The sequence below is a fragment of the Leucoraja erinacea genome, chromosome 10, assembly GCF_028641065.1.
Source record: "Leucoraja erinacea ecotype New England chromosome 10, Leri_hhj_1, whole genome shotgun sequence".
Lineage (NCBI taxonomy): Eukaryota > Metazoa > Chordata > Chondrichthyes > Rajiformes > Rajidae > Leucoraja > Leucoraja erinaceus.
The window spans coordinates 42,647,835-42,675,054 of NC_073386.1; the positions used below are offsets into that span (position 1 = coordinate 42,647,835).

A 27,220-nucleotide genomic window follows, 5' to 3' on the forward strand; every position below is an offset into this window, starting at 1 on the left:
CTGACCTTTTCTAATAGAGTTCCCTCTATTCATCTAAAGTAATCTACCACCCACTCAGCTAGCAGGATCCTTGTTATAATTGTCATCTTCACTGCTTTAAATTTAACAGAATTAGTGCCAGAAATGCTCCATACTAAGATAACCTAAATTGTCCTACGATCACTTCCGTAACACTTCCTAAATTTCTGTGTACATTTGCTCCTCTGGCCTTTCCCACAGAATAAAATATAACTGCAGTTGAACCCTGTTTTTTGTAGAATTTTATCCGTACAGATTTATCCCTTTTCATCTACGATCCCCAGCACCATACTATTTTGCTTTATCAATACTGTTGTTTTCTTTCCTTTTCGTTCTAATTCCTTTGTACATAGAAATATTCAGTGCCATATCCTGATATTTTTTTAGCCAATTTTTAATTATTACTATCCCATAGAGAAGGCGGCATACTGGCACAGCGATAGAGTTGCTGCCTTAGAGTGCCATCGACCCAGGTTCAATCCTGATTATGGGTGCTGTCAGTACAGAGTTTGTATGTTCTCCCTGTGACCGCATGGGTTATCTCCTCCAGTTTCCTCCCACATTCCAAAGACATGCAGTTCTGTGTTAATTGGCTTCTATAAATTGCCCCTAGTGTGTAGGATAGATCTAGTGTATGGGTGATTGTTTGTCAGTGTGGACTCGGTGGGCCGAAGGGCATGTTTCCATGCCTCTAAACTAAACGTAAAATGTGGTTATTTGTGCATGTACACTGTAAAACCTTTTTGGAGGTATAGACCTTTGCCTTGGTCAGATCTCACTGATAGTTTACTTTTTCTTGCATAAATATCTATATTTTCTCATTGTTTCTCCACCATCTTCCCACTGCTGCATCTCCATATCATTCCCCTCTACCAAATTAATTAAAAGATGACAGATTTCTGTGGAATTTAGGTTATCCATTTAAGAAGAATATATTTTAGTAGTGTGACAGTCTCTTTGGGTGTAAAAAGTATTTACCCTATGTAGCTGATACTGAGTTATTTAGTACATTTAAGTTTTTTGGATTTTGGAGAGTGAATGGGAACATCAGATCAGAGATTAAATCATATCAGATGAATGGTGAGCTGGCTTAAAGGGCAGTATGCCTTACCCCTGACATCTCCTATCGTGTTGAATTCTGAAGAAAAAATATATTATTTTGGAGCTTGTTTTAATCATACAAGCTTTGTCTCATTGTGGTTACAAGTTGTAGATCTGCCATGGTGGTTCTTAACTTCTCCAAATATATTTCATTTATAATGATAACTAATATGATCCCAGCCATGTTATAAATAGAGGACATTGGATAAACACATGGAAATTGCAAGGTTGTGAAGGAGGTACAGTGTGGATCTGGTGAATTGCGTCAGTACAGAGCCCAGCACGGGTTTAATGGGCTGATTGGGAGCCTCCTATACTGTAACTATTCTGTAATAACATTCCTAATTGTTGTTCTTGTTCTTGTATCATTTTCAGTAGTATTATGGATTCTCCTGAATATTCCCAGCATCCAGGTTTCAGTGGAAGTTCACAGGTGAGATAATGTTTTATTTACAACCATTGTCAATATGTATTTAGATGCATAGCATAGAGATTCTTTATTGTTTGGTTTTCAACCCTAGAGTCTATTTTTAATGGAATATTTTGGCTTGTCCAGGGTTTGGATTCACTGGAGCCATTGTTACTCATTTAGAAATGTGGTTTCATTGGGCTTATGATGCACTCCAGGAATTAGAACTATTGGACCCATGGTAATACTTCAAGCTTTTATTCACCTGCCCAGTTGTTCTGGCCCACAGATTGCATCCAAAAGGCAGGATAGATTGGGAGTTTGATTTATTGATCTTATGGTTGAAGCATGGGATATTATTTTGTTTGTACTGTCCCAAATCTTCCTTTATGACGATGCTCAACTCAGTTTGTTGCTCCTCTGAAGCATCTTGTGATATTGTACTATGTTTAATGTGGAGTAAAAATTTAAATTATTTATCCAGGCATATCAAAAATGAGTTAAGGGCCTGTCCCACTTGGGCGACTGCGAAGTGTCATTGACTGAAGCCCGTAAAACCGTCAAGTTGCACAACATTCACGCTGACATATACTGTCATGCGGGTGACGCCAGGTTAGGGTTGAGGCTGTAAAATATTCTTCCTTCAATGCATGGATTTTAAACATTATTATATTTAAATTAATACAATAAAATCAATTGTGCAAATGAAAAGATGTCTAAGTCGTACAGTTTTTATAAATGTATTGGTCCGCTTCCAGATTCGATCACCGTCTCTAAAGGGATGGATTCAGTGAGTGTAGACTGAACTCCCCTCCCCCCCCCCCCCCCCCCCCCCCCCCCCCCCCCCCCCCCCCCCCCCCCCCCCCCCCCCATCCCTCCTTTTACCTCCCCTCTACCCTTCTCCCTTCCCCCCTCCTCCTCCCTTCTCCCCGCTCCACTCTTCTCCCTCTTATCCACTACCCCCCCTGCCCTCACATCCCCTTCTCTCCCTCTCCCTCCCTTCTCCCATTCTTCACCCCTCCCCTCACTTTCCCCGACGCCACCCCCTTTGTGAATCCAGCCTGCGACCAGCGATCCCCCGCACACTATCCCCCACACGCAGGGGACAATTTATACAAACCTGTGCGCCTTTGGAGTGCAGGAGGAAACCCTAGCCCTAACCGTAACCCTAACCCTAACCCTATCTCTAGGTTGATGGGCTTGGTATAAGTATAAATTGTCCCTAGCGTGCGGGGATCGCTGGTCGGTGCGGACTCGGTGGGCTGAAGGGCACTGTATTTCTGAACTAAATGTAACACAGGGACCCCAGGAGTTGGACTCAAACCCCCAATGTTCTGCCTGCTCCTCATGGGAACTAAACTGTTGGCCACAAGAGGGCGGGGGGGGGGGGGGCGGGGGGGGGGGGGGGGGGGGTGGGGGACATTATCCCATAGTCAATGTTACTAAAACAGATGATGTGGCCTTTGTACAGTAGTGGATAAGGGGGAGTAGAGTGGAGAAAACCTGTGACAGCTAGATCCCACTAACAACTCATGGCCAACAGTTTAGTTCCCATGAGGAGCGGGCAGAAGATAGAGTTAGGGCTAGGGTTAGGGTTTGGGTTTGGGCTTCCTCCCGCACTGCAAAGGCGCGCAGGTTTGTGTAAATTGTCCCTAGCGTGTGTAGGATAATGTGCGGGGGATCGCTGGTCGCAGGCTGGGTCCACAAATGGGGGGGGACGTTGGGAAAAGTGAGAGGGGGGGAGAGGGAGAATGGGAGAAGGGAGGGAAAGGGATGTGAGTGAAGGGGGTAGTGGATAAGGGGGAGAAGAGTGGAGCGGGGAGAAGGGTGGAAGAGAGGTGAAGGGGGAGACGTGAGAGGAGAAGTGAGGAGGGGAGGGGAGAAGGAGGGATGGGGGAAAAGGGCAGAGGTGAGTTCAGTCTACAGTCACTGAATCCATCCCTTTACAGACGGTGATCGGATCTTGAAGCGGACCAATACGTCTATAAATAAAACTTAATGACTCACATCTTTTCATTTGCACAATTGATTTTATTGTATTCATTTTAATATATTAATGTTTAAAATCCATGCATTGAAGGAAGAATATTTTACAGCCCATCTGTGGTCCCTAACCCCAACCCTAACCCTAATCGGGCATCACCCGCAGGACAGCATACGTCAGCGTGTGACAGGGCGCACGACATGATGAGACACCCAGGGAAGCACTGCGCGTCACTGCATGCGTCACCATGCCTCACCGCGTGTCTCGCCCGCGTCACAACGCGATAACCTCTTTTTAGGCTGTCGCTGAAATGTCGCCCAAGCGGGACAGGCCCTTTAGGAGAGCTGCGGTTGAGGCAGTTTCAAGATTGTTCAAAAGCTAGATAATCAAATAACTGTTAAATCTGTTGTATTTTTCCAACGTAAGGTCTTTGACAGATTCTTCATTGTGTCCGCAGGGAAAGCGACAAACGTACAACAACACATTGGCCTCTCGGCGCAAGCGATTAACTGCTCATTTTGAGGATCTCGAGCAGTGTTACTTCTCGACCAGGTTATCACGTTTATCAGGTAAAATTCTTTCTTGTCTAGAATTAAACAACATAGAAACAGGCCATTGGGCCCACCTTGTCCATTCCAGCCTTTTTTGACCATCTACACTAATCCCATTTGCCCTCATTAAGGATAGTATCTTGGACAATGATTTTGTTTAATAGGCTCTTTGGCCCACGATGTTGGTGTTGACCACAGTGCCAAATTAAATGAATGTCATCTGCCTGCATGGGAACTATATTCCTCCATTCCATGCCTGTTTGTTTGCCAATCTATATGATTATTAAACATTGCTTTCATATCTGTTTCCATGCATCTGTGCATTAACGTACCTACGCCACTCTGTGCTTTGAAAAAAAGCTTCATCAATCTACTTTAAATTTTCTCTCTCTTGCCTTAAACCTTTGCCCTTTAGTATTTACTATTTCAACCCAGGGCAAAGGACTCTGATTACCTATCCTATCTATGCCTCTCATAATTCTATATACGTCTCCAATGCTACAACCCCCCCCATGTTCTGTAATCTGGATCTCCGTTTTACGCGAGATAGTTGGGGTGGGACTGTTGATCGAGGGTGCCGATTGGATGAGAGAGACATCGATCAGCAGGCAATGGGGGACGACGACCATGATGATTCAGCGAGATGATTAGAGGAGGTTGGTGTCGGTCAGAGGCGGAAGTAGGGTGGTGGGACTGAGGAGAGGGCGTGGTGATTGGGGGAGGGAGACGTCCTGGTAGAGCAAAGATCATAGAGCGGAGCTTGAATCGGCGCGTTCGTGGGGCCTGTAATTGTCCGGCGCGGCTTGAAATCGGCCGCGGGATCTTCCACCGCCCTGCGGTCAAATTGCTGTGTTGAGGCGATCAAGGCTCCCGATGTTGTAGCCGCCGCCGGGCGATGAAAGGCCCCGCGAACAGGCTGATTGAAGCCCCACGAATCGAGGTGGACAAAGGTGCTGTTGCTGGAGTTCGGAGTTGGTCACCAACCAGGTCAGCTCCCGATGTTACCGTCCACAGGGCCCCCGGCCGAAGCCTTCAAAGCCTCGCGCGCATGTGTGTGTGTGTCGTGCACATGCGCGTGTGGTACTAAGATATTGTGTGTCCCCCCCCATGTTTTGATAGCGATTTCCACCCTTGGTAATATGACTTCTCAGCTTTTATACTCAGTGCCCCAACCAATAAATGTAAGCATACCCCACGCCCTCTTTATCCTTTGGAGGTGCCACTGTCAGCGAACTATAAACTTGCACTTCAAGATCCTTTTGTACATCAATGCTCTATAGACTGATCTATCTCCTTTCTGTATCCTTTAACAGCGTTTGTTACTATCCCCAACTCTGTCAATCTTTTAGTTATCTGCCAACTTTCTAATAAGCCCACCTACACTTTAAAAGAGACCAACTTTTTCATGCAGAGTAGTCATATTTGGAATGAGCTGCCAGAAGCTACAGAAGCAGATTCAAGTACAACTTCCAAAAAACATTGCTGACACTGCACCTGGGAGTATTATGTTTAGTTTTGTTTTGGTCACTACTATTAGAAAGATGCCGTTAAGCTGGAAAGATCGCACAAAGGATTTATAAGGATTTGCTAGTACCTAAGGGGCTGAGCTATAAGGAAAGATAGAGCATGCTAGGACTTGGAGCACAGGAGGCTGAGGGATGATCTGATAGAGTTGTATAAAAGCATGAGAATGGATCTGACGAATGCACATGAGGGATAGAGAAATCAAGACCTAGAGGACAGATATTAGATGAGAGGGGAAAGATTTAATAGGAAATCCAGGATGGTGAGTATATGGAACGAAGTGCCTGGGAAAGTAGTTGAGGCAGGTACTTGAGAAAGATATTTAAATAGATATATCAATGGGAAAGGTTTAGAGGGATGTCCCAAACGCAGGTAAATGAGTCTAGCTTAGATGGGGATCTTGGTCAGCATGAACGTGTTGGGCCGAAAAGCCTTTGTCCTTACTGTACAGCTCTATGACTCTCGGACTACTGAGTGCAGAAGCTTCGATGGGCAGAATTTCAGGATAAGTCTGAAGACATGGATAAGTCTGGACTTGGAGAGAGGAGGTGGTGTTGGGGGCGGGAGGCCGATGGGCGAGGTGAGAATTTGGAGAATGCTATGTAGGTTCCCTCTGAATGCTCCGGTTTCCTCCCACAGCCCAAAGACACGTGGATTTGTAGGTTAAGCAACTGCTAAAATTGCCCCTAATGTGTAGGGAGTGGAAAAGAAAGTGGGATAACATTAAACTGCCATGGACCCGGTATGCCAAAATAGCCTGTTTTCACCCCCCCCCCCCCCCCCCCCCCCCATCCTCCCCCAACAATATCCAGTCAAATACATGTTTGTGAGGGGTACATCCACAGGAGACTGTACTTTCTGCCTGCCCTCTGGTAGTCACCCATCTATCTGGAAAGATAGGGTCTCTAATCTTGTCATCTTTGCCCATCCTTACTGGAACATGCTGACCCTGAGCTCTTGCTAACTTTTATAAGATTCACACTTGTCAGATGCTGTTTTACTTGCAAGTATCTGCTTCGCATGTTGTGTTTTGCACTATTGAAATCAGCCTTCCCCCATTTTAAGATCTTACCTTGAGGACCAACCTTATCCCTTTCCGTCACTATCTTAAACCTACAGAATTGTGGTTACGGTTTCTGAAGCATTCCCGCACCAATATTTCCACGATTGATCAGCCTGGTTTCATTTCCAAAGATGAGCTGAAGCAAATCCCTTCTCTGGGAGGATATCTACATATTATCTCAAAGTCATCTTGGGCATGCTTAACAAATTTCACCATCATCCCCTTGACAATGTAAATTTAAGTTGAATATGTGTTGTATCCCTCAGATTCTGTTTAAATGTTCCATCCTGACGGCAGTTGAAATTGCCTTGCAGGTTAACTTGCTGGTGTTTGTTGGTGGTCATATGGGATTTTCATCTGCTTTCAATGCTTTGCAGTACCAAACTGTTCCTTTCAATATCATCTCATTCATTTTCAAATTGCTTTCTTGATGTGCTATGCAAAGATTAACAATTTATTTGTTGCATTGTGATTTTTCAGAAGCTGGGGGTCAGCTCACTGTCTGAGTTCACCTGTCCCAATATTGTACAGATTCATTGAGATTACAGGTATGAAACATATCCGAAATAGTGGTAGGATTGACTCTTTCTATTACACACTACAGATGAAACCAGATCGGTAAATCAGCTGGAAGAATTTCAGGAGTGTCTTTCAAAGTTTACGCGGTACAGCTCGGTAAGGCCCCTTGCCACCCTCTCCTATGCCAACGACTTGTACAATGGCTCAAGTATTGTTTCTAGGTGAGTTGTGCGAATAGATTGTATCTGGATTGGGCCTGAAAAGTGGGGAGCACGGGTGGAGTTGGTGGGAGAGATTGTAACCAGTTAGGATCTGCGGAAGAGAAATAGTACATTGGTTGGGGCCTATGACATAGAAACATGACAAAGCATCTTAGTAGGGATTGTTGGTTATGGGAAATGTGACATACTTAACTCCCTCATGATATCTGGCTATCATTTTCAATGCCTGTTTCAGGCAGAATATGGTCACTAATCTCTGCTATCCTTTCACTTCATCTCTAACAATTTCTTTGAAATTCATGCTTTCTGCCTTGTAGCATTGAATTTGATCGAGACTGTGATTTTTTTGCCATTGCTGGTGTGACAAAGCGGATCAAGGTGTTTGAATATGGCACAGTGATCCAGGATGCTGTTGACATTCATTATCCAGTCAATGAAATGACCTGCAATTCTAAAATCAGGTAAGCACTCTTATTGCAATCACTGGAATCTGTGTTCATGTTCAGCAGAATTAATTTCCAGTGTTGAAGAGCTCCCTCTATATTGCCCTTTCAGACATTGCCAAGTACATACAGTGTAATGTAATTTTCATAATACACTGTCCAAACAAAACAGACGTGGAAGACTGGCAAAAAAAATTGTGAGGATCTGCCAAAGCTGATCATATAATAATTGGCAAAGCTATGCTTATTATCTCTAATAGAGATGGGTAAAGTTATTCAGATTCAGATTCAGATTCAATTTTAATTGTCATTGTCAGTGTACAGTACAGAGACAACGAAATGCATTTAGCATCTCCCTGGAAGAGCGACATAGCAAACAATTTGAATAAATAATAATAAGTGTCCGGGGGGGGGGTGGTGATTGGCAGTCACCGAGGTACGTTGTTGAGTAGAGTGACAGCCGCCGGAAAGAAGCTGTTCCTCGACCTACTGGTTCGGCAACAGAGAGACCTGTAGCGCCTCCCGGATGGTAGGAGGGTAAACAGTCCATGGTTGGGGTGAGAGTAGTCCTTGGCGATGCTGAGCGCCCTCCGCAGACAGCGCTTGCTTTGGACAGACTCAATGGGACCGTGTTATAACGGATTCAAAATGATGAAGATGATTGATTTAGTAAATGACTGTCCTTGCACCAAGATTCCTTTGGCAGAAGCCCATTGACCGTTGCACTCAAAGCATTTTGCCCTTAATTCCAATGGGGGGTAATTGAATGTATTCATGAAAAGTCTTGTGTTTAAGGTTTATGGTACAAATTTGATAGCATTTTCAAATAATTATGAACAACCATATGACCTACGTTTGGGTTTCATCGTTATTTGATTTGAAATCTGAATTTGGGGAAATGCTTAGTTTCCATGAGGGAGAAGAAAACACTTGGACAGGTACAGATTTTTTAAATAAATTATTGAAATGGTGGTCTTGATCATGATGACTGGATTGTAAACTGCTGTAGAGTGTGCATCAACAGTTCACAGTAGTATGGAGTCTTGGCCAGTTCTCCTCTGTAGATATATTCTATCGTAAACAACACACCTGAGGTGGGATTTGTTAGATTTACAAGACTCACTAGAGCATGACATCATTTGGAAAGTATTTGATTTTGTTTTATTCCTTCAAGTTCCAAAGATTTACGGGGATATAATTTAAATGTAGAAATAATTACAGGAGCTACCGAGAAAGGTTGCAGGGTCCAGAACAAGAGTGGATAATTAACATGTGTGCTATCAGATTCAGATTCAGATTCAACTTTAATTGTCATTGTCAGTGTACAGTACAGAGACAACGAAATGCAGTATCCCCTTCATGGGTGTGAGCAGGAATCAAGGAAATCTGGAAATGAATACTCCAAGAGCTGTTGAAGTTGCACGCTTTCAATGCGATGCTTTTAATTGAGCAAGGATAACGAGTGTGGTAAACCCTTGTTTTAACAGACCGTGTTATAACGGATTTTGTTTATAATGGTTATAGTTTTGTTTATAGTATATAATCCAGCATTTTGTGTCCTTTTGGGTATTAACAAGCAGTTGTTTGTTACTACTACTTATACAATAATAATACCGCACTCGGTTATAGCGAACAATCAGCAATAATGGACACCATTTCCCCCCACCCCATGGTCCATTGTAACACAGGCTTGCTGTACATGTAGTAAAGGCAGAAAAGGAGATTAACTGTTATCTGAATGACAGAATGGGTCAAGTGGCTGAATGGCCTCCTTTTGGTTGATTGTAGCTGTATGTTGTTAATCTGCAGAAACATTCTGAGCAGTTGTTATACTTGAGGTGTTTAATGAATGTTTTGCTGATTTGATTGCAGCTGTATCAGCTGGAGCAGTTATCACAAGAATTTGTTAGCAAGCAGTGACTATGAAGGGACAGTGATTCTGTGGGATGGATTCACGGGGCAGAGATCAAAGGTCTACCAGGTATAGTAACAACTATCATGTATTAATAAGATTTTCCCTCTGCCATTTCTTTCCTGCTGAGCTGCAAACTATGGTTACATTTCAGAACTTTGGGTTTTGCTCATCAATATTGTTTTAACGTTATGTATAGTCTTTCATCAAGAGGGGTATATTAGATGCCATAATGGCCTCCTTTTGGTTGATTGTAGCTGTATGCGGTTAGTCTGGTGCACAATAACTAGTACGAACCAGCCTATTCTTTACGGTTGACCAACTACCATTTCTAATGAATTATGCAATGGAAGAGATGGTTAAATTACTTGGCGAAACACTGAAAGGAGGAGTAAGTCGTACGAGCTCTTGAGCCTGCTGCACTCATTAATGAGCAAATGGCTGTATTTTGAACATCTCCTTAACCTGCGCGTATCCAAATCCCTTAATATTCAGATAAATCTTAGATATAAAATGTCCATTTATAGAAAAGTTTAAAACTTCTCTCCCGAATGACCTGGCTCTGATTTTGAGACAATGCCCCTAAATCCCAGAATTGAAAGTCAGGGGAAGTAGTTGCCACATATGCAACCTGTTCCCCTTCAAGACCTGGATGATTTTGAACGAAGCACCCCATACCTTTGAAATTCCAGGAAATACAAAATTTAGTTTGTGCAGCTATCTTCATAACTTAACCCTTGGAGTTCGGGTATCATCTATTTTTTACTTTTAGGACTCGCCTTTAGGCTTAGTTCACGCTTGTTGCCCATAATCTTTTTCTGATTGTTCCTTCACCCTCAATGTACTTAGAAAATGTCTTTGCAATTACTTTAATCTTGTCCATTATTGTTATTTTGTGATCCCTCTTTGCCTTCCTGATTTTCCTTCTACACTCTTCCCTATGTTTTTTTGTACTCTTTAAAGGGCCTTCTCTGTGTTTAGTTCTCATCAATATCGTTTGAACGTTAGTATTTGGGGTAGGGTACTTACATGGATAGAAAATTGGTTGGCAGGCAGGAAACAAAGAGTAGGGATAAACAGGTCCCTTTCAGAATGAAAGGCTCGGTGCTGGGACTGCAGCTATTTACAATATACATTAATGATTTAGATGACGAGATTAAAAGTAACATGAGCAAATTTGCAGATGACACAAAGCTGGGTGGCAGTGTGCACTGTGAGGAGGATGCTATGAGGATGCAGGGTGACTTGGACAGGTTGGGTGAGTGGGCCGATGCATGGTAGATGCAGTTTAATGTGGATAAATGTGAGGTTATCCACTTTGGTGGCAAAAACAGGAAGGCAGATTATTATCTGAATGGTGTCGTTGGGAAAAGGGAAAGTACAATGAGTTCTGGGGGTCCTTGTTCATAATTCACTGAAAGTAAGCATGTAGGTGCAGCAGGCAGTGAAGAAAGCAAATGGCATGTTGACCTTCATAACAAGAGGAGTTGAGTAAAGGAGCAAAAAGGTCCTTCTGCAGCTGTGCAGGGTGCTAGTGAGACTACCCTGGAGTATTGTGTACAGTTTTGGTCTCCAAATTTGAGGAAGGACATTCTTGCTTTTGAGGGAGTGCAGCATAGTTTCACAAGGTTAATTCCTAGGATGACAGGACTGTCATATGTTGATAGAATGGAGCGGCTGGGCTTTGTATACTCTGGAATTTAGATGGATGAGACGGGATCTTATTGAAATGTATACGATTATTAAGGGTTTGGACACGCTAGAGGCAGGAAACATATTTCCGATGTTGGGGGAGTCAAGAACCAGGGGGTCACAGTTTAAGAATAAGGGGTAAGCCATTTAGAATGGAGATGAGAAAAAACATTTTCACACAGAGGGATGTGAATCTGTGGAATTCTCTGCCTCAGAAGGTAGTGGAGGCCAATTCTCTGGATGCTTTCAAGAGAGAGTTAGATAGAGCTCTTAAAGATAGCGGGGTCAGGTGATATAGCGAGAAGGGAGGAACGGGGTACTGATTGTGGATGATCAGCCATGATGATATTGAATGGTAGTGCTGGCTCGAAGGGCTGAATGGCCTACTCCTGCACCTATTGTCTATTGTCTATACCTGTCACATGCTTCCTTTTGTCTGTTTATTCAACCCTATATCCTTCGACATCTGGGATTTCCTGTATTTATTACCATTGGCTTTCAGTCCCACAGGAACATGTTGACCCTGAACTCTTGTCATTTTTTATGAATATTTCCCACTGTGCAATTGTATCTGCAGATGCTCCCAGTCAACCTTTGCTGTCTCCTGTCTTATTTTAATGATATTTAGTGGCTTCCTGCATTTGAAGACCTTATACTCCTGTCCCTTCCCTATCTTTTTCAATAATAAAAATGGAAAATGCAGCCTATCCCAATGGGTATTTCTATTATTTTCTAATTTATTTCAGATTTCCAGCATTTGTAGAATAGAATAGTTTCTTTATTGTCATTGTAACATGAACCATGTACAACGAAATTTAAAAATGTCAGCCAGTCAGTGCACCATTCAAACATTTCTAAATGTTGAGAAAGTTTCTAGTTTCTTTTGATAGTGCACCTACCTTTTTCTCATAACTCTGAAAAATACAGTGATATGGTCGTTATCTTCAAAACACTCCTCCACTGATTCATGCAATTCACTGGCTATATTCCCCAAGATGAGATCCAGTGATATTCCGTCTCTTGTTCGTCTAACCTGACACTTTGATAAAAAAGTTCTTCTAGACACCTCAAGAATGTTGGTCCTTCTGAGCCTTTTATGCAAAGAAATTCATGATTAATATTTAGGAAAGATAAATCCCTAACTATGATAACTCTATTTTTATTATGTGTGCCGGCTGTTGGCATACTTTTCTGTTTTTCTCTCTCCTTTTGACTGCCCAAATATCTTCTTAGACGAGTACATGAGAAGTTTGAGAAGCTATCCAGGATCCCTCGGTGCCGGAATAATGCATTCATGGCTAACAGTGCATTGCAGCCGCCTCTTTAACACTCTCTTTGTCTTGCCCGAAAAAACTATACCTCAGGATACTGAGTTGCCTGTCTTGCCCATTTTTCAACTTTTGTCTCAGAGATGCTAACATTAACATTATCCCAGGTATTAATTAAAGCTTTAATTTTGTTAACCTACTAGTTGGATTCCTTATTTTTAAATAATTTATCTTTGATTTCATTAACCTACATGCCTTGCCAACTAGACTTATTAATTTGTTTTCCTCTGTGTGACTGTATCTTCCTATTTGAGCATCTATTACATTTCCACAGATACCATCTTCCTCAGAAATGGTTCTTAACGATCCAGGCACCTAAAACTCAACACCCTGCCCCATCCCTTCAGTCGAGCATTCATCGATCTGTCCTATTCTTACACTTACGCTCATTGCACTGGAAGCAATCCAGAGGTTACAACCTAGGAGGTCCTGCTCTTTAAACAACTACCTCAATTCCTCAATTTCCTGTGGGTCTCATCCCTTCTACCTGTATCATCAGTACCAATATGTGCCATGACTACTGGTTATATCTTCTCCTTGCATCTGCTCCAAGACTTCCTTGACCCTAGCATTAGGGAGTTAATAAACCCTTCTGCAGTTTTGCTTATGGCCACAGAAAAGCCTATCTGCCCAACTTACAATAGAATCCCCTTACAATAGAATCCCCTAATCCTGTTCTGTACAGCAAAGCCTTCCATTGTACCATGAACAGGGAAGTTGCTGCTTCAGGCCCTCCCAAACAATATCCTACACAATATCCAACACAGTAGACATGTTTGAAAGCTGAATGACTGAAAGGGAGTCCTGCATGATCTACATGCTCTTATTATCCTTCCGAAGAGAAGGAATGGGTGACATTTCGGGTCGAGACCCTTCTTCAGAATGAAGAAGAGCCTCGATCTGAAACGTCACCCATCCTCTCCAGAGATGCTGCCTGTCCAGCTGAATTACTCCAGCATATTGTGTCTACCTTTGATTTAACCAGCATCGGCAGTTCTTTCCCACACCCGCTGTCCTTCCTATTGGCTTCCCATGTACTCATCTGTACCTGCCTCATGACCATCTAGCTAAACATATCATTTTCCATATTTTCCAAATCCCAGATCCAATCTCTCTATGTGATCTGACGGGATTCGAAGTTCCAATCTCTCTATGTGATAGTCACTAGTGATGATGAAAAGTGTTAGCATATTATTTTAAAATAATGCACAAAGTGTAGGAGTGCTGCCTAACTCTGTGGGTCAGGCAGCATCTAGGGAGGACATAAATAGGTAACATGTCGGATCTGGATCCTTGTCCCTTTTCCGCCCATCTGCCAATTAAAAACTTTCCTCACCAAGATCCATCTGTCACTTGCCAAGCTTTGTCCTGCCCTCGCCTTTTATCTAGCTACTCCCCTCCCCACCCATCATCCCCCACCCCCTCACTGCAATCAGGCTGAAGAAGGGTCCCGGCCAAAAGCGACACCTATCCATGTTCTTGTGAATTGCTGCCTGACACTCTGAGTTGTTCCAGCACTTTGTGTTGTATTTTGTATAGGAGTTTCTGCAATTCCTTGTTTCTCCTGTTTTATTCTGAAATTGAACTTATTTTTACTTGGCTGTTGTGCATTTCCATCACAGGAACATGAAAAGCGATGTTGGAGTGTGGATTTTAATCTAATGGATCCCAAGCTCCTTGCTTCAGGTTCCGATGATGCTAAAGGTAATCTCCCATGCTCAGTGAGCCCACACTCAACCACAGTATCTCCTGTACTTCACATATTTGCATACAGCTAACTTTCAACTTAATCCTATCTAAATTATGTTCCAATCAACCTGCCCAGTAAATCAGCAATACACATTGTGATAAACTATTAGTTGTATTTGGCCATTTGGCTGCTTACACCAATTTAATTGTTGAATGAGATCATGACCTTTTACCCCAGCATCACTACTCTTCAGTAATCCATGTCCATTGGGAAGAGAATTCCAAAAATTCAGCACACATGTGGCTTGAGGCACTGACCCAGGGAAACACCTCCACTGCATCCATCCTGTTAAGAATGTTGTGCATTTTGATGAGGAGCATAGGACGAATTCTGCATATTTTCATTACTTGAAATCATTGTTATTTGTACTACAAAAACATTGTTCAGCAAATTATAGATCTCAAAATAAACACAAAGCCACAGATAATTGCAGTGCCTGATGACATGCAGACCACCCTAAAGGGATAGGGTAATGGATCAAAAGCACTGATCTACATTATTGCACTGCGGGAGTGAGCTCCACCAGGTAGAGGTGAGGGAACTGATGAAGAGCATAGTTTTCAAAATTCATAATCACAGGATTACATCAACAACTAGCAAGTACAAAAGGGAAAGGTAGACCAAATTAACCTGTGGCTTGAGAGAGTGTGCGGGTGGGTGGGCTTTAGTTGACAAGACATTGGGCAGCACAGTGGCACACCTGATGGTGTTATTTGACTTGCAGCTTCAGCAACCCGGGTTCAATCGAGATTTTTGGTGCTGCATTTATGCATAGGATATGGGCTCTTTGGCCCAACTCATCTTTGCCAATCAAGAAACTCCATCGAAGCTCTCCCATTTGTCTACATTTGGTGCATATTCTTCTAAATTTCATGATATTATAGTCTGTAAGGTCATCCCTCAACCGCCACTCCAGGGAAAACAAATCCTGCCTCTGTCTCCCATGCTCCAAGAAATAAAGTCTTAGCCTGCCCAACATCTCCCTACAATGTAGGCCCTCCAGTCCTGGCAACAACGTATATCTTCTCTGCACTCTTTTCACATTAATTGCATCTTTGCTATGACAAGAAGTCCAAAACTGAAGACAATCCAAGGGCACCCTCACCAACATCTTGCACAACTGTAACATAATGTCTCAACTTCAAAACAAGTTCCCTGATGAAGGCCAGTGTGCTAAAAACTGCCTTTACCACATGTGAGCCAGTGCAAAATAGGACTTGTAAGGAAGGATCTTGGTTCAATGAATCATGGCATTGAATTCAAATGAGTTTGAACGTAGTTGAAAAGCAGCCAGAAGCATAAGACATTGGTAGTATTTGTTCTAGATCTCCACATAGTGGTTGTGATGTAACAAATCTCACCAATGTATAAAAGTGGAAATTATATAAATTACATATAGGGAGAAATTAGGGGTGCATGTAACAAATAAAAGCCAGTAATCTAAGTAGCACTGACAAAGTGGTGGATAGAATTTTGTAATGTATTCAAGCTGGATTTCCACATCTATACTAGAAGCTATACAAGTTATCAGTGGACCACATTTAAAGTAGTATATGGAATTTTGATCGAATAGCTATAGGTCAGAGGGTGTCATTAGGTTGGAAAGGGTGCAGAGAGAATTACCAGTATATCACCTGGGCTTCTGGCAACCATTTTCATTCAGTGCATAGTCTGTATCTGAAATGAGCTGCCTGAGGAATCTATATAAGATAGAGTTATGACTTTCAAAAGACATTTGGATAGGTGAATTGACAGGATGGGTTTGGAGGACTATGGGCCAAATGCAGGCAAATGGTATTGGGCAACTTGGTTGGCATGGTCAAGGTAGGTTGAAGGGTCTGTTACTGTGCTGCACAGCTCTGACTATCAGTATATTGAGGAATCAATTAGGAAACAGGCTGTTTTAGATCGTATTATGCAAACTGAAGGGGTTAATTCATGTTGTTGCAAAGAGCCCCTGAGGAAATCATAAAATGAAGGAATTTTAGATCAAGTTTTAAAGTGATGCAATTCAATTCAAACAGAAAATTATGGCAGAATGAGGAATTAATTAACTATAGTTGTAATTGCATTAGAGTGTATGGCAGACATGATGAGTGAGGTTGGAAATTGGAAATGTTATTATCAAAGCCGCCATGGTATTCTTGTACAAGTAATTGAAAGCAAAATTCAGATGCAGCAGGCAATTAAGATTGCCTTTAATACAAGAGTAAAGATGTTTTATTGTTATTATGTAGGGTCTTAACTAGACATCATCTGGTGTATTGTGCACAATACACACTTGGTCTGCTTGCCTAATAAAAAATGTACTTGTTTTTGAGGAGTGCAGTGAAAATTAACCAGTTGCGTTCCTGGGAGGGCAGGCCCATTATATGAAGAGAGATGAGTAGACAAGGCCTCTAGAATTTAAAAGAATGAGAGATGATCCTCATGGAAACATGCAATGTTCTTGATGGGCTCAACCAGGGGGTTGGATGGGTGGTGGGGAAGCAATAAGGAATGCTCTCCCTTTCTGAGGTGTTCTAAAAATAAAGCACGCAGTCTTAGGACTAAAATGGGGGGGGGGAGGGGGGGGGGGTGGATTGTTGGAATTCTCTGCCCCGGAGTATGGTGGAGGCTGAGTCATTGATTTCATTCAAAGTTGAGGTGGATTTTTGTATATTAGAAAATCAAAGGAAAAAGGGGGATAAGGCAAGAAAATGGTGTTGAAGTGGAATGTCAGCCATGACTATATTGAATGGCAAGTCATGCTCTTCAGTTCATTGAGTTCTTGCATCTAGATAAGTTGCTGTTTATAAAGTAAAATATCACTTGAAAGAGGGGAAATGCCTGATTCTGCCAGCATGTCTTGCATATATTTTCAAATCCATACATCATAGTATGGTGGTTTTATTACTATTAATCTCGATGCCTGGATTAATGTCTCATTAATGATATCTGAAATTTTCAGACTGTTCAAAAACATTTGATTCACTAAACAATAGCATCCTTATCAGGTACCCATATGAGACTATTGATCCTTTTGAAACTTGTTAAGGAATGCTGTTGACTTTTAATTGCCCTTTAAATGATTTAGCAAATCGATTAATACAAGGCCAATTAGAACAGATAATAAAATTGATTGAAGTCCTCAATGTTACATTGAATAGACTTTTCAGTTCTTTGAGGCTACTCCGTTCAACAGTTTTCCTGTCTGTCCTTTTGAATGCTTTATTACCCTACTATACAAAAATCAATCTTGCTGAACTTGAATGTATTCCATTTGCCCTCCATGTCTCTCCGGGCAGAGTATTCCAAAGATTTACCTGTGTAATGAGTTGAGTCAAGCACATATCAAGATACAACACATGTTTATTAAATCTACTTACAGCATCGATCTGCAGGACATTACAGTTCCTAGCAACTACTCGTACTGGGGTACACATAAAAGCTGAAGAAACTCAGCGGGTGCAGCAGCATCTATGGAGTGAAGGAAATAGGCAACGTTTTGGCCCGAAACGTTGCCTATTTTCTTCGCTCCATAGATGCTGCTGCACCCGCTGAGTTTCTCCAGCTTTTTTGTGTACCTTCGATTTTCCAGCATCTGCAGTTCCTTCTTAAAAGCTACTCATACTGAATGGCATAGGCAAGCTCTTGTTTATATAGACTTGGTGTGAGAAGATGTTATCTCCGCAATCCGACAAGCGTGCTCTGCTTGATTAAGGGTTAGATCAGTGTTACAAAGCAGTTCATCCCTTAACTTGCTATATCAAGCATACCTCCATCAATCTTGTCACGGATGAGTTCATCGCACAGATCACGAAACTGGCAGCGTGCAGCCATGTGTTTCAAGCCGCTGATAAAACTTTCAATCGGTTTATCAATCTGTTGCATCAGAGCATAAAACTTGGTTCGTTCAATAATGTGGTTCGAGGGCAGGTCACACACAACTGTCTGAACTTTACAAGCAAGGAGGCAGGGTCAGCAATCATCTCTGCAGGCACGAGGACCTGTCCATTAGCATCCTAAACGGCAGGCTCAAATGTGAAATTGTCGGCACTATTCATTGCCTCTGGGGCCCACAAAGTTGAGTAATACAGAAGCACGCACATCAAGGAGGTCGTGGCGATGAACGATGCGAACATAATGAGTGTAGTCATGCTCGAAAAGACGCCAGCGTTCAGCAATATCAGAGTAAAAAATCAGAGGACTAAGACGTCGAGACGAGCTTGCCATGATAGAGATAACTGGCACATAAACTAATTAAAAAAACAATACCCGATAAACGTGAACGGAGTAGGTAAGACTCGCTCTCTGACACCATGTAATGAGTTGAGTCAAACACATATCAGGATACAACACATGTTTATTAAATCTACTTACAACACATTTCTTTTTTCTTTTTTTATTTCTTTCTTTTTTTTAAAATGTTTTTTTTCTTTTCAGGGTCCCCCACCCACCCCCCAAACTCCCTGCCCGGGTCCCCGACCCTCCCCCACCTCTTACAACACATTTCAGTCCTATTTTTACATTGATCAATGCAGTCAGCCTTCTCAGAACGGCCTCCAATGCAATTATATCCCTCTTTAGTGAGATTTCTATCTAATAGTGCACCTGTGAGCTGTGGATGGACAAAATCCTTAGGGCATTCATATAAATATAACTGATTGAGTTGGGACTGTCAGAACACCCGTTCTAAAGAAGTAAGGGTGTTTACAGACCTCCAAACTTTTGCAGAAGATATCAGATTTTAGAGAGGATCAAAGTAGAATTAAAGAGATGAAATCTCCAAAATGACGTGGGAAGACAAGTGGATCCTTTGTTATTGAAGCTGTCCTGATCTGTCAAAGCTAGCAGGCAGCAAATAGACTATTGCATTTAGGGAAGCTAAATATCCCCGCTAGTCAAGACTGGGACGTTTGTGTCATCATAATTTTCCTATTGGCAAATATCCTTATTAATATATAGTTGACTGACGTGATGATTGTTTTATTGATTCCTTTTGTTTAATTTCAGTGAAATTGTGGTCCACGAACTTGGATAACTCTGTGGCAAGCATTGAGGCAAAGGCGAATGTTTGTTGCGTTAAGTTCAGCCCAACCTCCAGGTACCACTTGGCTTTCGGATGTGCAGGTAACATCCTCTGAAATATGTTGATCTGTCCATTACTAGATCATTTGTGTTCTCTTGTACAGATTTTTGGAATTCTCTTGGTTTATGAAGTGCCAATTGTAAAACATGCAAAAAGATCCACAGAAAGTGCTGAAAGGAGTCACTTCAATTTTCATGCTGCAGAGATGGGGATCATTGTGGTTGCCACAGCAATATCTATTCCACCTTTTATGTTGTGACAAGTGAACTTGAGCTGAAAAAAAATCAAAATCACAATTGAGGGACATTGTTGCCTTTGCCATTTGGTGCTTCCACACTAGCTGTCTGGAGAGCAGTCTAGTCAGTCCCTCTCTCCTGCTCCACATATCCACAGGCAGCAAGTTCTGGGTTTTTATTACTATATATTTTTTTAATAGTTTTTTCTCCCACCCTCTTCTGAGAATCTTAACCTTGCCTCAATTATTGTGCCTTCAGCTAGTGGGAATAACTTTTCTTTATCTGCTCTTATCTTAACCTATTGATTGAAATGCCTCTATTTAATTCCCCTCAGATTCATTTTGAACCAAGAACAATCCCAGCATCTTTCATTTTATTTTACTGCTGCAATCCCTCAATCCTGGAATCACTCTCCTCTGCATCCTGTCAGACCTTCCCATCATTCCTATAGTATGCCAATAGAAGTGGACACATTATGCTAGCAAAAACTAAACCAGAGCCTAATTCAGTGCAATTTCATGAGCTTGAAGCCACACAGCATAACATGGGCTAGGTTCAGGGCTACAACATAAAAGGGGACCCAAGAAACTGCAGATGCCTGAATCTTGAACAAAAACAAACTATTGAAGAAACACAAATTATTGAAGAAACACAGGAATCATCTGTAGAGAGAATGAACAGACGATGTTAAAGGTCAGGACAATTTATCAGACTGATGGAATAGGGGGAGAAAAGCTGGAAGAGAGAAGTGGGATGAGTCAAAGCCTGTCAAGGTGGATATACAGATGAGTGGGTGATTGGCAGATGAGTGGAGTAAATAACAAAAGAGAAAAACGGTTTCAGATTGAGGAGAAGTGAAATGTAAAGCCTGAGAGAGAGGTGGGTGAGAAGGGAAAGAGGGAAGATTAAAGGGAAATATGAGATTCTAGGATGGGAGATGAGCGAATGGAGGAGGCAAAAGGACCAGGATGACAACAGTGGTAGGTGAAATATGTACTCTAGGGTGGGGGCAGGGAAGGGGATAGGGGGGTTCTTCCTGTGCACCCTTGAACTGAATAGAGCCCCGCTCCTCCCTGGAACTGATTCGGGCCCTGCTCCGCCCCAGAGCTGATTCAGGCCCCACTTCCCCCCTGGAACTGACTCGATTCCAGACCCCCCCCCCGGAACTGACTCGGGTCCAGGCTCCCCCCCCCCCCCGAAATGACTCGGGTCCAGGCTCCCCCCCGGAACTGACTCGGGTCCAGACTCCCTCCTGGAACCGACTCGGGTCCAGACTCCCCCCCTAGAAAGTGGTCAGCATGGATATGTTGGGCTGAAGGGTCTATTTCTGAGCTGTGATCCTCGGGCACAGATCAATTGTTTTTTTGTCAAATTCAGAGATATGAAATAGTGAGGGAAGTTGGTCTTGCGTGAGATGATGAAGATTATTGGAAGGTCCAGATTATTTACAGATTACTTACAGATTACTTCCTTCAGTTTGTATGTGTGTTTATAGACCTCTTGCTTTACATATTGATGTGGGTTACTCTTTCTCTACAAGTACTTGCACTTGGTCTAGTAGATATTAAAACAGTACTGTTGACTGGATCTTGCAAAATGTGTCAAATATTTTGTTTTCACAGATCATTGTGTCCACTATTATGATTTGCGGAATACAAAACAGCCTATCATGGTCTTTAAAGGACATCGCAAGGCAGTATCATACGCCAAGTTTGTAATAGGAGAAGAAATAGTTTCAGCGTAAGTTCTGTTTTGATTCATGAGCTTTTTGTCTCCTATGCAAATTTAAGAATGTCCTGTTGTGACATGTGTGGGTCAGTTGCACAATCCAATCACTTTTTATGGAGGATGCATTTGGAGCAGGGATGTCTGTGGTTCACATACGTCTTCGGTATCACATATTTCAAATCTCAAACAGCAGGGTAAGGAGAACTGAGGGATTTTGTTATTAGTCTAATTCAAAAAGTGATAAATGGAAACAGAACCTAAAAATGGCTGGATGTACAATGGAATGTATAAATTGACAGAAACATGGCCATTTTCATTCCTTTAAAACATATTTTTTCCTGCAATGTCACAACTGCTGGCTCTTTTGAACTATCCCTCAAGCGACATTATCTTGATTGCCAATTAGCAGACTGTCCTCCCATATGGGACTGCTGCCACTTTTATGACCACTTTCATCCCTGTTTTTACAGTTTCTCCCTAATCTCCCATGGAGTTAGAGTTTTACAACACAGAAACAGAACCTTCAGCAAACTGATGAAAACTTTTTGCCCACTAATACTATTTGCCTGCATTTGGTCTATGTCCTTCAGTGCCTTTTTATTTGGGTGTCGTATTTGACTCTCTTAAATGTAGTATCTGTATTTTATTCTACCACCATCTCTTCTGGTAACATATTCCAGATATCTACTCTGTAAGATACTTATCCCTCAGATCTGCTTTAAAATTCCTTCCCCATACCTTATACCTATGACCTCTTGATTTTGTTCCCCATGTTATGAGCAAAATATTCTAACTATTTGTCCTATCTGCACGTCTTAAATTTCCTCCTCCTTTGATTATTGATACTCCTAGCTTAAAAGATAGAACATTGTTAGTTGTTCAAGACATTAGTGAGACTGCGCTTGAAGCATTGTATTTAGTTTTAGTCACCCTTCCATCGGAGAGATGCCATGAGGCTGGACAGAGTGCAAAGATATACAGTGCCCTCCATAATATTTGGGACAAAGACCCATCATTTATTTATTTGCCTTTGTACTCCACAATTTGAGATTTGTAATAGAAAAAAAATCACATGTGGTTAAAGTGCACAAATAAAAGTCAGATTTTATTAAAGGTCATTTTTAAACATTTTGGTTTTGCCATGTAGAAATTACAACTGTGTTTATACATAGTCTACTCATTTCAGGACACCATAATGTTTGGGACACATGGCTTCACAGGTGTTTGTAATAGCTCAGGTGTGTTTAATTGCATCCTTAATACAGGTATAAGATAATCCTCAGTACCTAGTCTTTCCTCCAGTCTTTCCATCACCTTTAGAAACTTTTATTGCTGTTTATCAACACGAGGACCAAAGTTGTGCCAAGGAAAGTCAAAGAAGCCATTATGAGACTGAGAAACAAGAATAAAACTGTTAGAGACATCAGCCAAACCTTAGGCTTACCAAAATCAACCATTTGGAACATCATTAAGAAGAAAGAGCACTGGTGAGCTTACTAATCGCAAAGGGACTGGCAGGCCAAGGAAGACCTCCACAGCTGATGACAGAAGAATTTGCTCTATAATAAAGAAAAATCCCCAAACACCTGTCCGACAGATCATAAACACTCTTTAGGAGTCGGGTGTGGATATGTCAATGACCACTGTCCGCAGAAGACTTCATGAATAGAGGCTACACTGCAAGATGCAAACCACTGTTTAGCCACAAAAATAGGATGGCCAGATTACAGTTTGCCAAGAAGTACTTAAAAGAGCAACCACAGTTCTGGAAAAGGGTTTTGTGGACAGATGAGACAAAGATTAACATATCGGAGTGATGGCAAAAGCAAAGTGTGGAGGAGTGAAGGAACTTCCCAAGATCCAAAGCATACTACCTAATCTATGAAACACGGTGGTGGGGGTGTTATGGCCTGAGTATGTATGACTGCTGAAGGTACTAGCTCACCTATCTTCATTGATCATACAACTGCTGATGGTAGTAGCATAATGAATTCTGAAGTGCATAGACACATCTTATCTGCTCAAGTTCAAACAAATACCTCAAAACTCATTAGCTGGCAGTTCATTCTACAGCAAGATAATGATACCAAACATACTGCTAAAGCAACAAATGAGTTTTTCAAAGCTACAAAATTGTAGATTTTTGAGTGGCCAAGTCAATCACCCGATCTGAACCCAATTGAGCACGCGTTTTATATGCTGAAGAGAAAACCGAATGAGCTAGCCCCCAAAACAAGCCTAAGCTAAATATGGCTGCAATACAGGCCTGGCAGAGCATCACCAGAGAAGACACCTAGCAACTGGTGATGTCCATGAATCGCAGACTTCAAGCAGTCATTGCATGCAAAGTATATGCAACAAAATACTAAACATGACTACTTTCATTCACAAGACATTGCTGTGTCCCAAACATTATGGTGCCCTGAAATGGGGGTGGGGACGATGACGACTAAGTATAAACACTGCTGTAATTTCTACATGGTGAAACCAAATGTGTAAAAATGGCCTTTATTAAAATCTAACAATGTGCACTTTAACCACATGTGATTTTTTCTATTACAAATCTCAAATTGTGGAGTACAGAGGCAAATAAATAAATGATGGGTCTTTGTCCCAAACATTATGTAGGGCACTGTATGAGTATGTTACCAGGACTCTGGGCCTGAACTACAGGGAGAGAAGGCAGGCAACGGCTTTATTCCTTGGAGCACAGGAGGCTGATGGGTGATCTTTTATAGTTGCATAAAATGTAGAAGTGTATAGAAATCTTGAGCGGAATAGACAGGGTGAATTAATTATTTTTAGAACTAGAAGACATAGGTTTAAGGGGAAAGAGTTATAAGAACCTGAGGAGCAACTTTCTCATGTTGGGTGTGTGAAATGAGCTCTCCAGTGGAAGTGGTAGAGGCAGGTAAAATAACAAAATTAAAAAAAAACATTTGGACAGTTACATGGATAAGAAAGCTTTAGCGAGAATGGATCCAATACCAAATACGAGCAAATGGGATTAGGTTAGATGAGGCATCTTAGTCACCATAGTTGGGCAGAAAGGCCTGTTTCCACACTGTGACTCCATGACTCTTAATGTGTGATTGATGGTCATCACAGACTTGGTGGGACAAAGACATTCTGTGTGTTGTATGTCTCTATGACTCCAATGAGAAGGTATCTTAGTGAAATTACAGACTAGATGCAGGAAACGTGTTCCTAAAGTGCAGAAGTCCTCGCCTTTGAGTTGTACCGTAAATGTGTAGAATAAACATTTTTGGACTGAGGTAAGTTCACAATGCATAGTGAACCAGTGTGATTCTCTTCTACTGAAGGCCGTTGAGACAAAATCAATAAATATATATAGTAGTAGTTTAATACAGTTGTTATGGTTAAAGAGATCAAGGGATAAGGAAAGAAACCTAGAACTAGGGACTGAGAATTTTGATCATCACCTTTGATTGCATGAAGTGATGGACAGGCTCCGAGCTAGTTGGCCTGCTTCTTTTTTTCTGTTTTGTTTCCCTTCCTCCCCATCCCACTTTTTTGTTTCGAATGTACAGGTCAATTCACAGTAGGTGGGACCCATCGTGATCCTTGCAAGATGATCGTACTCTCTTACACTGTGGTATTGACATGGAGTTTGTTTACAGGTCGACAGATAGTCAATTGAAGCTGTGGAATGTGAACAGACCACACTGCCTGCGATCCTTTAAAGGGCACATCAATGAAAAGAACTTTGTGGGGTTAGCATCTAATGGAGATTATATCGCCTGTGGTGAGTGACTGACTTTAGTACCGAGTGTAGAGGTCTGAGTTGGAATAACTTGCATCAGTTCTCAGTGAGAGAGATTGTTTTGTATGAGTGAGCCCTCAACACCAGTTCTCCGCAGAAAACAGCATTGATGCAAGCAAAGTGGCAGCTGCAGCAAGTAAATTGCTGTTGTGACTATTTTTCTTGTAAATATCAAGATTTCATGTCATGTATTTTAATCATCATTGGGGCAGATCATAATTTATTGATCATCTTAAACATCAACAAAATGTTTCTATTGAAGGAAATCGTAGAATTGACCGCAGCAACTGAAGTTGAATCTAATAAGTTGAATCTGTCTGAAGTTGAAAAAAATAGTTGAGAAAAAATTATTGCAGGGGCAAATGTGGGTGAGGATTATACCAAAGAGACGGTGCGTCCTTCATTGACCAAATCACGGTGTAAAGTTCTCTAATTAGGATGAAAAGTTAGTATACATTGGTGAAAATATCCTGAGGTAATCCACTGAAGCAAAGTATGATTTTAAAATTGATACCAAGCAAGGGAGGAGGTTAAAAGAAAAGAGATTTGCCTGAGGCTGATTTTTAAGGATCATTTTCAAGGCTGAGATTAAGTGAGAGAATTCCAGAACTTTTATGAGGAATGTCAGTGTCGTATTCATACACCAGTTAGTGCTACCTTCAGGGACCTGGATTCAAACCTGATCCTGTCAGTATGGAATCTGCATGTTCCTCCTTGTGGCCATGTAAGTCTCCCCACTGACTGTCGGCAAGTGGCAAAAGAATGAAAGGAGAGTTATGTATCTGTGAGAAAGAGACCAATTAAAGGGTTACTGGCAATTGAGAAATGTGGAATAGAACTGATGGAAGTGCTCTCCTTCGAGTTGGCCAGTGGGCTAATTCATAAATTCCTACAGCATTGAAACAGGCCTTTCGGCCCTACTAGCCCAGGCCGACCAACCTGCCTCAATGACCTTCTCTGGCAGCTCATTCCATATACCTACCGCCCTTTGTGTGTAAAAAAAAAAAAGTTGACCCTTGGGTTCTTATTAATTCTTCTCTCCCCCCCCCCCCCCCCCCCCCCCCCCCCCCCCCCCCCCCCTCACCTTAAACCTATATCATCTGGTTCTGCTCCCTGCTCTGGGTAAAATACTTTTGCATTTGCCCTATCTATTCCTTTCATGATCTAATACATCTCTATAAGATCACTCCTCATCTTCCTGCACTCCAAGGAATAAAGTCCTAGCCTGCTCAACCTCTCCCTATAACACGGGCCCTCGTAGTCCAGGCTACATCCTTGTAAATCCTTTGTGCCATAATAAATAATATGCTGCACCATATATACTCTCTGCCTTGCACTCATTACCATCTTATCACGTTGAGCAATCTTACCACTTTTTATGCAAGATGTCATACTCTTTACACTATTATTTCTGGTCTGCTGTGAATTTGTTCCCATTGTGAAATCTGGAGAGATGTTAATGATATACTGAGTTAAATAATGAATTTTGTGAGTGTGGCTTTAATTCCATTTCTCATTCCAGGAAGTGAAAACAATTCTCTCTACCTCTACTATAAGGGGCTCTCAAAAACACTGCTCACGTTTAAATTTGACACAGTTAAAAGTGTTTTGGACAAAGACAAAAAGGAGGATGACACCAATGAATTTGTCAGTGCTGTGTGTTGGAGAGCATTACCAGATGGGGTAAGTGATGGTGTATTCAGTGTGTTAGTAAAATAACACAGCCAGCATAATGGGTGTAAATCTGTGTGTGTGTGTGACATATATCAACAATACCATCTTTCAACACACTATATATATATATATATATACTTTAATATATAGGGAGGAGAGGGGGAGAGAGATATTAATATATGTATAATATATATATGAGAATAATATATATA

General features: G+C 41.7%; 1 protein-coding gene across 1 annotated transcript in view; it reads left to right on the top strand.

Moving 5' to 3' along the window:
• cop1 (COP1 E3 ubiquitin ligase) overlaps nucleotides 1-27,220 on the top strand; it is a 54,018-nt gene that overhangs the window by 21,653 nt on the left and 5,145 nt on the right. Inside the window, exons 9-18 of the mRNA XM_055642050.1 lie at nucleotides 1,495-1,552; nucleotides 3,970-4,081; nucleotides 7,255-7,390; nucleotides 7,708-7,851; nucleotides 9,706-9,814; nucleotides 14,388-14,469; nucleotides 19,511-19,627; nucleotides 21,445-21,562; nucleotides 25,192-25,316; nucleotides 26,857-27,017. Of these exons, the coding sequence (XP_055498025.1) occupies nucleotides 1,495-1,552; nucleotides 3,970-4,081; nucleotides 7,255-7,390; nucleotides 7,708-7,851; nucleotides 9,706-9,814; nucleotides 14,388-14,469; nucleotides 19,511-19,627; nucleotides 21,445-21,562; nucleotides 25,192-25,316; nucleotides 26,857-27,017 (1,162 nt within the window). The remainder of the gene's footprint in view (nucleotides 1-1,494; nucleotides 1,553-3,969; nucleotides 4,082-7,254; nucleotides 7,391-7,707; nucleotides 7,852-9,705; nucleotides 9,815-14,387; nucleotides 14,470-19,510; nucleotides 19,628-21,444; nucleotides 21,563-25,191; nucleotides 25,317-26,856; nucleotides 27,018-27,220) is intronic.